General features: G+C 39.6%; 1 protein-coding gene across 1 annotated transcript in view; it reads right to left on the reverse strand.

The window, feature by feature from the left end:
• LOC109475681 (complement C1q tumor necrosis factor-related protein 4-like) overlaps nucleotides 1-7,992 on the reverse strand; it is a 21,596-nt gene extending 13,604 nt beyond the window's left edge. Inside the window, exons 1-4 of the mRNA XM_019776445.1 lie at nucleotides 7,827-7,992; nucleotides 7,671-7,718; nucleotides 1,146-1,327; nucleotides 243-431 (exon numbers count right to left, since the gene is read on the reverse strand). Coding sequence (XP_019632004.1) covers nucleotides 243-431; nucleotides 1,146-1,327; nucleotides 7,671-7,718; nucleotides 7,827-7,899 — 492 coding nt within the window. The 5' untranslated portion in view covers nucleotides 7,900-7,992. The remainder of the gene's footprint in view (nucleotides 1-242; nucleotides 432-1,145; nucleotides 1,328-7,670; nucleotides 7,719-7,826) is intronic.
• Between the last annotated feature and the right edge of the window lie 2,427 nt (nucleotides 7,993-10,419).

Here is a 10,419-nt window from a genome sequence, read left to right on the forward strand (position 1 = left end):
GAGGGAGAGAGAGGGAGAGAGAGACCAAGGACATTTTATGCCCGTATTTGTCTTGGGTTATGTAGAGATCTTATAGATTTTAATTTAATTTTATTGTCTTGTCATCCTTTCTAAATCTGTTATAAGTGAGAAACAACGCAAATCAGTATTGTACTGCCAAGTTGATTTTGAAAGTATAAACAGAAATCAGTTGTACCTTCATTTTATATAGAAGTAAATAAAGACGTCTCGGAAGTACCCACCATGTCCCTGTAGCTGTTCTTGCCGGTGTTGTACACGTCAGCCACGACTTTGCCGCTCAACATCAAGTCGAGGTTCACCTGGCGGCCTGGCACTGCGCCTGCGCTGAAACTCACGTGATACACCCCCGGGAAAGCGCAGGTAAAAATACCGGACTTCAGGTTGAAATGACCGCCGATATTCACCAGCATCTGGGGAAAGCAACAAAAAGTGCCATGTCAGTTCAAAAACATCGCAAATTTATCAAAAATATTATGATAACTATGTATTACTTCAATTGGCAAAAATATATATGCAGGGTATATTGATATTAGTTGATGAAATTGTAACAATCCGTTTATCCCCGTAAAATGCTGCAAAGAGCTCAAATAATATGGCCGTCATGATAACTTATTTGTGGGCTGATAGCGCTTATCGTGAATTTGAAGATGACAAAACTATACAAGGGTTTTAGACCTTTTTTCTTTCTTTTAAAGCAAACGACCGAAAAGATATCCAATGCAGTTTCATTGCGACAAAACAAAAATATTCTAGATGAGGAAATATATCTAATATTGACATGGAATTCCACTTGTTACAACATTATTGTCATAGTTTTAAATTCAAATAGTTTGAAATAGCCCCAAAACAAGCTGCGTGGAGGGGAGGGAGTATCACACATAAAAGCAATAACCAGCCTAAGATACAAAACAAGCAACATCGAATTTTCGTCTCACGCATATCAGTATGCTGCAGGGTAGGGCTGATTTAACTTATATTAATTACTACGTTAGGAAAACAACCAGTAAATTGAATTTGAAAATCCAGTTTTGTCGCCTTGAAATTACGATGTATACGTGTTGGCATAGAGCCATGGCTGGTCTATTCTTCTGTCTTTCTTAGCAACAAAAGTGTGCAAGGCTCACCTTGTCAAAAAGTACCTTCTGGTACTTAAAGCTGCCCTTGAGGCTGCGAGTTCTTGCTACGGAAAAAGCGACCCTCTGCGGCGGTTGAAAAGCCATGCTATTTTGAGGGAGGTTGACGATAGATCCGGGTGGACCGGGCGGCCCTGGCGGACCAGTGATGCACTGCACCTTCCCCCGCTGAACTGGAATGGTGAAAGGTAAAAAGGTGAAACTCCGGTCGAACACATGACAAAGCAAAGCTAGAGAGGCATCTAAGCATATTTGGTTATAAGTACCATTTCCGGAAGGCTTGAAATTGTTTATGACACTTATTGTTTCTTGTAGATCGTGGTTCTGTATGTCTTGAAAATTCCACTCGACTGCGACGTCCGGAAGAAAAAAGATTCTCCTCAAACATTACAGTATTCCATGGTCAAGGCTACTTTTTTGTGGAAAAAGCCATAAGGTGTCATTTCTTAGATAACTGGTAGGGCAAATGAAGTCCTGGCTTTTCTACAAGTTGGATGTTTGTACAGGTTCGAAATAAAAATCACCATTTTCCAATACTACAATAATCAAGTACAGATTTTCTTCTGTTAGTACTGATAGATTAGACCATGTTGATTTATTATATGGATGACATCCTCTGGGAACCCCAAAACTGATGCGAGCGTGCGAACAAAAAAAAAGTTTGGCAAAAAAAAAGTTGCCTTCATTATCAAATCTACGAGGCCATGAAGGTTGAACAAATAACTAAGCATACGGGTATGGTATGGCGAATAATGGACTCATCGTTTTCATTTTCATTTTCCTCTTTTCCTTAGAAAGTATTTTGTCATTCAACGACATTACTATCGTTTTCCAATATCATTTTTTTTTTGCAATTTACGGCATATATTTGCTCATTTTGCAGGTGCCTTGTGTGATGTACAGTAATCGAATCTTTTTTTTGAGACGGACGAAAATTCATGCGCGCGCTGATGTCATCCATATAATCAAATCAATATGGCCTTAGATATACTAGCCACGAAATCTGCGCACGAAGATTCGTTTTTGTTGACCTAAGTTGTCAGATTCTGGGCTCAAATCTGTTTTCTTTTCGTCAGTAACCTAGCCGAGGCCTTTGGTAGCTGTTTTCAATCAAACGGGTCACAGACGACACTCGGTAGGTCTTGAGGTAAGTGTCAGGAATGCGCGGGAAGCAAAAGTTCAAGTTCACAAAGACACTGAAACATACGGCTTGTCTCTACCCCTTCTCCGGCGCGCGTTTTCGGGCGTCTGGTCAAAATAACGGTCGATGTCATATCACTAAATAGAGGTCGGTGTCATATCTAAGCGTATCATACCTTTTATGAGGGGCAAAAACATTTAAAACGTATCAAAGCATCATTTCAATTGCAAATGTATCGTTAAAAATAGTAAAGATATTAGTAAGTAAATAAAGATAGAGAACAAACTCGGATGGGAAGTTGGTTAAAAAAGGCTAATCCCAAAAAATGTGATCCTCTACGCCACGAAACATCACGGTTTTGCTGGAGCGTTCTAATACACCAGCGACCTGAATTTTGTCATTCTACGATATGGCATGGACCGTTTTAAAGGTATTCTACTTTCGGTGGAATTTGATGCTGGATATCGTCGACTGGTGTATAACTGTGATCATTTTGTAATCAGACACAAAAGAGAGAGAGAATGAGGGAGCCTAGAAACTAACTTAGTTTGGCGTAAGGTCTGAATGATTGTAAATCGTCCAAAAAAACCCTCTTGTCGTGGTCCGATGAACAGTTTTCTGTAATCTTTCTATGAACTTATAGGTACATTTAAATACCAAACCGTTCTCGTGTCTGAGAGATGTACACCGGAAACCGTAATACGAACTCTCCCTCACCACAGTCGGTATTTTTGTAGGGCAAATACTAGTGCACTGTGGCCACTCTATGATTGAACGAACCACTAATTTCCACGTTATCATTGGTTGAACTGCTAATTGTGATTGACAGTTAGGATCCGTCTGTTACCAAAGCTCGTGACCGATGTACCTCTATCGAGGCTGACTCGGGAATGATGGGATAGAAGTGTTTATCTGCCTGCCTAACGATTTACACCTGCGGGGTGTTATTCCTGCACGAAACCCTGTCTGAAGCCCCTGTCACACATAGCTGAATATGACTTCCTGAACACTGTAAATGGTTCATATGTGCCTTATTTTGAGTGAAAAGTGACTATGTAAAGCCATGCTGATTTGATTATATGGATGACATCCTTTGAGAACCCCAAAACTGACGCGAGCGTGCGAATAAAAAAAGTTTAAAACTAGAGTTCGGCAATCTCATACCTCCAGGACATATTTAGTGCTTTTGTAAATCTTCTTATGCATGGTGATGACCATCTGTCATTTCATTTCATTTTATTTATTAATCCAGGGGTAGCATATCGCCAATGGCGGTTTTCAACACTCCCTGCACATAACAATACATAATACATGTATAATAACAGAAAAAGTAAAAGAACTAACTTAGGTACAATCATAATCGTCGTGATAATAAAAGAAACAGGAGAACACAATAACATACAGAAAACAAACTAAATAAATAAGACAAATGATGTAAATGATATTGATAATGAAACCACCTGTAAATGGCTTACATCTACAATCCTGCTCATTAGCAAATTTTTAATATAAATTATTCACATAGCCTGTACCTGGTGAAATCCTTATCATTTGGCATGGACAACGTATGATATTGTTGGTTGTATGCAAGCACGGCCTCTGACATACCATTGCCAAATCATGTTAGCCGTCCAAACTGACAAATTATGTACATTTTTCACTGCAAATATGCAAATTATAAGGGCTGATTTGCATATATCATATCAGTTGATCATATTTTCCACCCAATGACAGGGTTATCTTAAGAAATAAGGCTATTCTAGCGTTGCCTCATAAATTATGCAAATGAGGCCTTGATTTGAATAAATTACGTTAAGTGATGTTCAACTTCACTGAACTTCCAGCTATGGCAAGTATTGAATTCGCAGCAGTTACCACTATAAAATTGTACCAATAGCCAATTACCTATGCAAATTAGGTCTTAATTTACATAATCAATATCTGCTAATGATCTTGTCGTATTCAATTACATATGTCACAAGTGTTTCATAGCCCTAATATCGAATACAGCAGATTTATAGAATTTCCTCATTAATCATGAAAATTAGATCCTGATTTGCATGATTATAATTAATTATGTCAAGCTACCGACATACCAAAAATCATGACGATCCGTCAAACGGTTGTTTAGTTATCCCCTCTCGAAGATTTCAAAGGAACCATCCTGCAGTTCCAGAACAAGGCACTGGGGAGCCCAAACTCACATGACTTCTTTCCAAAAACAAGAGCTACCTATCAACCAAAATTCGTGACCCTAGCATGTCCAGATCGCGAGATATCAAAACCGGAAGTTGCGCTGCAGTACCAACAAAAGCGCCAGGGGGGGCCAAAATCTAATAATTTCTTGGTTTCATCAAGACCTACCCACCTACTAAGTTTCATGACAATGCATTGTCATGAAACTTAGTAGGTGGGTATGTATTGTCAAGAAGCTTAAAAGCTTCTTGAGTTATGCTGTTCACAGTCAGACAAACAGACAAACGGACAGACGGACAAACGCTACTCAAAACATAACCTTCTTGGCGAAAGTAATAAGAAATTTTCTGTTCTCTCTAAATGTCTGAAGCTATGGAACTTATCTTGTATACAAGAATAGAGGGTATCTCTCTCCTTTCTATATAAATCACATTTAGCAACAAAATGAAACTTATCTTCAATTTTACCTAAATTACGGTGTTGGCAAATTCTTTGCGCAGCAGAACGTGGTTATGTCTGCCTAATGTGGAGTTTGTGTGAACTAATCCGTAGTTTTGTGGTGGCTATTCTGTGTCGAGTATTTGTGATTTTTATATACGTTTCATCGCCGAATGTATTCTTTAGTAATCTGTATGTTCGCAATTTATTGTTGTTCCGCATTTCTGCTATGAAGGATTGAAGATATATGTCCTTTAAGACGTTAGCATATGGATGAGATAATTTGAGTTGAATTAAATGCAGATGACGTGGGCGAATTCCAGACGTAAGAAAAACCACATTCCTCTAATGTCTTACGAACACCAGCAGCCCAGCAGTTAGCGCCGACTGCGTCAAATCAAATGGACATGGAAGGACGTCTGCTGAAAGACTGGCACGTTCTGGCGAATTCTATTTGAAGTGTTTAACGGTGTTAATAGACGCGTCTAATCTAAGGGGATACCTCACTAATTCCGCCATCACCGCAAGATTACAAGATTTTGGGATATGCAGGGTTTACAGAATTTTAGGTGGACGGCTTCAATTGGGGAGGATTTAGGGCTTTTGAAAGATCCCCATATCTCGGGCCCATACAATAAAATTGGTTTTACACAGGTGTCAAATAGTTTGTTCCTTACCGAAATTGTAGTATCGGCTTTGCGAAGAGGTTGGTTAATTCCAAAGAGGGCTCCCAGACCTTTGTTGTGCATTATTAGTGAGATAGGTGCAACCATGCGATGACGTTCGTACCCCTTCCTCGAGTTTTAGCGTTCCAAAGTCACAATCTTCAGTTCGAACGAGGCTGCTAAGAGACCCAATTGAGTCTATAAGAGTATCTACCTCCTCAAAATCATGACCCTAGCATGTTCATAGCGCAGGTAATCAAAACAGAAACTCCTGTTGCAATACCAAGGAAAATCTCTTGGGAGTAAAAAATCTAATTATTACCTTCGCCAAGAAGGCGTTCGTTCGTGTGTGTGTGTGTCTGTCTGTGTGTGTATGTGTGTGTCTGTGTGTGTGTGTGTGTGTATATGTGTGTGTCTGTGTGTGTGTCTGTGTGTGTGTGTGTAAACACGATAACGTAAGAAGGCTTTAATGGAATGACTTGATATCTGGTCGGTGGGTACGTCTTGGTGAGACCTGAAAATAATTAGATTTTGGACCCCCTTGGTACTGCAGCGGAACTTCCAGTTTTAATATCTCATGACCTAGAAAATGCTAGGGTGGCGAAATTTGGATGATAGGTAGTGGGTGACGTGAGTTTAGGCCCCCTAGCAGCTTGCTCTGGAACTGCAGAGGCGTTTGTTTGATAATATTCAAATGAGGATATCCAAAGTGATGCTTGACATAATTATGTGGCAATTATGCAAATATAGATGTAATTTGCATAATTTATGAGGATATTCTATAAATCAGTTGCATGCATATTGTCCCCACTATTCTCACTGGCAATAGATTGGTTAATGAAGAACGTCATCAAAGACAAAAGCTCTAGAAGATCTTAATTACGCAGATGATCTTGGTTTACTCTCCAGCAGACTTGGTGATGCACAAGAGAAGTCAGGAAAGCTCAGTATGATTTCCAACACCATCGGCCTTAAGGTGAATGAGGATAAAACCAAAGTCCTAAGGACAAACACCGCAAACAGTGATCCCATCATGATAAATGGCAAACCACTGGAAGAGGTAAACGAATTCACCTATTTATGCAGTAAGATGACTGCGGATGGAGACTGTACGAAGGAAGTAGACAGGATTAGCAAGGCAAATCAGGCATTTGCAATGCTAAGACCAGTATGGAGAAACACTAACATACATACCAAAACCATAATTAACATCTTAAAAAGCAACGTCCTGAGTGTTCTGCTGTATGGTGCGGAGTGTTGGAAGGAGACAGCACTTATACAGCATAAACCGAATGTATTCCAGAACAAATCCTCAAAATCTTTTGTCCTAACACCATATCGAACAAGAACCTACACCTTAAGACAGGACTTAAACCAGTGAGCGAGACCCTGCGTGCTCGCAGATGGAGATGGCTTGGCCATGTTCTTCGCAAACCAGCAACTGATTTGACAAGAGGTGGACGCCGCAGGGCAGAAGAGCGAGAGGTCGTCCTAGGGTGACATGGAGAAGAACAGTAGAAAAGGAGGTGAGAAGATACGGGTTTTCGATGGATGAGGCGGCGAAGGTGGCTACTGACCGGCCTAGATGGAGAAGCTACTTGGAGCCCCATACGCCACCAGGCTCGGAGGGGACTGAGTGAGTGAGTGATTACATGGTAGGACTATTCAAGCTTGTTGTGTTTAAACGAAACACAGGCAGATATTCATTATGTAAATGGCTAATTAATTTCCATAATTAATGAGAAAATGTTGTAATTCAGCAATGGTAACTGCCTGAAATTTCATACTTAGGGTATTTCAAAGTTAAGTGAATGTGAACATCATTAAACATTAAACTTATTCAAATACGAACCTCATTTGCATAATTTATGAGGAAATGCTAGAATGGTATTCTTTGTAAAGATGAGACTGCCTATTTGTGAAGAGTATGTTCAACTGATATAATTCATCGAAATGAGAATCCTATTTGCATAATCAGGGGGAATAATCTATAATATGTCAGTCATAAAGATTAACATCATTTGACAAAGGTATGAGGTCGTGGAAGTTTTGAATGAACTGCACAGGTGTACTTACCCCCTGCTGGTTGGCCAGCCTGGATGTACCTCCGACTGATGACGTTACCTGTCGTACAGACAGAAACATGAACATACGTCAGTACTGTCACCCGCCGGAGGGTAAAAATGTCCACATCAGTTCCCCAACAACTTAACCTGTCAAAGAGGTCCAAACCTTTCAGTCTAGCGGGTATGGGGCGTTGGGTTCCCGAGCTGGTGGCCAGGGTTTTATTTCCAGGAGATATCATCCTTCTCGCCCAAAGTTGATTTAATACCCTATCCTAACTGAACTGGGCGATCTCCGGGAAAGGGTTGAAGGTATGGGCAGAAAGTCCGGAGCAAAAGCCCCGCGTGTTCCGTCACACTCGTCCGCTCGTTTCTCCTTTGTCCTGGCCGGCCTCCAGGGCTCCGAATGAGAAATCTCTTGTTACCTCCATGAAATGTGTCATGGAGGTTATATTTACCTCCATGAAATGTGTCATGGAGGTTATATTTACCTTCGCCAAGAAGGTTATGTTTTCAGGGGCGTTCGTGTATGTGTGTGTGTGTGTGTGTGTGTGTGTGTGTGTGTGTGTCTGTCAACACGATAACTTGAGAAGGCCTTGATGGATTGTCTTCATACTTGGTAGGTGGGTAGGTCTTGATGAGACCTCAAAATGATTAGATTTTGGACCCCCTAGCGGCTTGTTATGGTACTGCAGCTGAACTTCCGGTTTTGATATCTCATGATCTAGACATGCTATGGTGATGAAATTTAGATGGTAGGTAGCTCTTGTGCTGGTGAAGAAGTGATGTGAGTTTAGGCCCCCTAGTGGCTTGCTCTGGAACTGCAGCGATATATTCTTGAAAATATTCAAAAGGTGATAACTCAAGAACCGGTTGACGGATCGTCGTGATTTTTGGTATGTAGGTAGCTTACGTGATCCTTCATATAATTATGTGACAATTATGCAAATATGGATATAATTTGCATAATTTATGGGGAAGTTCTATAAATCAGCTGCATTCCATGATAGGACAATTAAAGCTTGTGACATTGGTAATTGACAACGAGAGAAACACAGGAAGATATTGATTATGTTAATAATGACCTAATTTGCATAATTAATGAGAAAATTTTACAATTATGTAATGATGGAATTTCATACTTGTGGTATTTGAAAGTTAAATTGAGGTGAACATCATTAAACATAATTTATTCAAATCAGGACCTCATTTGCATAATTTATTAGGAAATGCTAGAATGCATTGTTTGTTAATATAAGACTGTTTTTTTGGTTGAGATTATGATAAAATGATATAATTCATGAAAATTAGGTTCCTATTTCTTAAATCAGGGGGGAATAATCTAATCTATAATTTGTCAGTCATAAAGATTAACATCATTTGGCGAAGGTATGAGATCGGGGAACTCTAGTTTCAGTTGCGTTTATCTGTCTGTTGGTCAACAAGATAACTCAAGAACGCCTGGATGGATTGGTTTCATACTTAGTGTGTTGGTAGGGTGTGACGAAAACTGGAAATGATTAGATTTTGGTCCCCCTAGTGGCTTCCCTTGGTACTGCAGCGCAACTTCCGGTTTTGATATCTCGCGATCTGGACATGCTAGGGTCATGAAATTTTGATGGGAGGTAGCTCTCGTGCTTGGAAAGAAGTCATATGAGTTTGGGCCCCCTAGCGGCTTGTTCTGGAACTGCAGGGCACTTTCTGGCGAAATGTTTAAAAGCCAATAAGTCCAGACAGGAACAACATATTTTCATTATTTTTGGTGTGTAGGTAGCTGAGATATATATATACATAATTAGATGCAAATTATGCAAATGGAGACTTTATTTGCATAATTAATGAGGAAATTCTATAATTACAGTGTTTTACATTATACTACTTACATACATGTAATGTATGTAACGTATGGCAGGCGGAACTTCAACAGATACTAATTATGCAAATGATGACCTAATTTGCATAATTAATGCAAAAATTCTATGATTTCGTAATGGTGAATGATGAGAATGTCATACTTGGGACGTCTGTAAGTTAATCAAAAGTTAACATACATCACGATGCATACATCATGTTAATGCAGAGGTCATTTGCACAATTAAAGAAGAAATTTACATTTATATATCAAGATCATATTTCATGGAGGTATGAGATCTCGGAATTCTAGTTACCTCCATGAAATGTGTCATGGAGGTTATATTTTCAGTTGCGTTTATCTGTCCGTCCGTCTGTTGGTCAACAAGATAACTCAAGAACGCCTGGATGGATTGGTTTCATACTTGGTGTGTTGGTAGGGTGTGACGAAAACTGGAAATGATTAGATTTTGGGCTCCCTAGTGGCTTCCCTTGGTACTGCACCGCAACTTCCGGTTTTGATATCTCGCGATCTGGACATGCTAGGGTCATGAAATTTTGATGGAAGGTAGCTCTCGTGCTTGGAAAGAAGTCATATGAGTTTGGGCCCCCTAGCGGCTTGTTCTGGAACTGCAGGGCACTTTCTGGCGAGATGTTTAAAAGCCAATAAGTCCAGACAGGAACAACATATTTTCATTATTTTTGGTGTGTAGGTAGCTGAGAGAGAGATGCACATAATTAAATGCAAATTATGCATAATTAATGAGGAAATTCTATAATTACAGTGTTTTACATTATACTACTTACATACATGTAATGTATGTAACCTATGGCAGGCGGAACTTCAACAGATACTAATTATGCAAATGATGACCTAATTTGTCATAATTAATGCAAAAATTACTATGATT

The sequence above is a fragment of the Branchiostoma belcheri genome, unplaced genomic scaffold (assembly GCF_001625305.1).
Source record: "Branchiostoma belcheri isolate BF01 breed outbred unplaced genomic scaffold, Haploidv18h27 scaffold340, whole genome shotgun sequence".
NCBI lineage: Eukaryota > Metazoa > Chordata > Leptocardii > Amphioxiformes > Branchiostomatidae > Branchiostoma > Branchiostoma belcheri.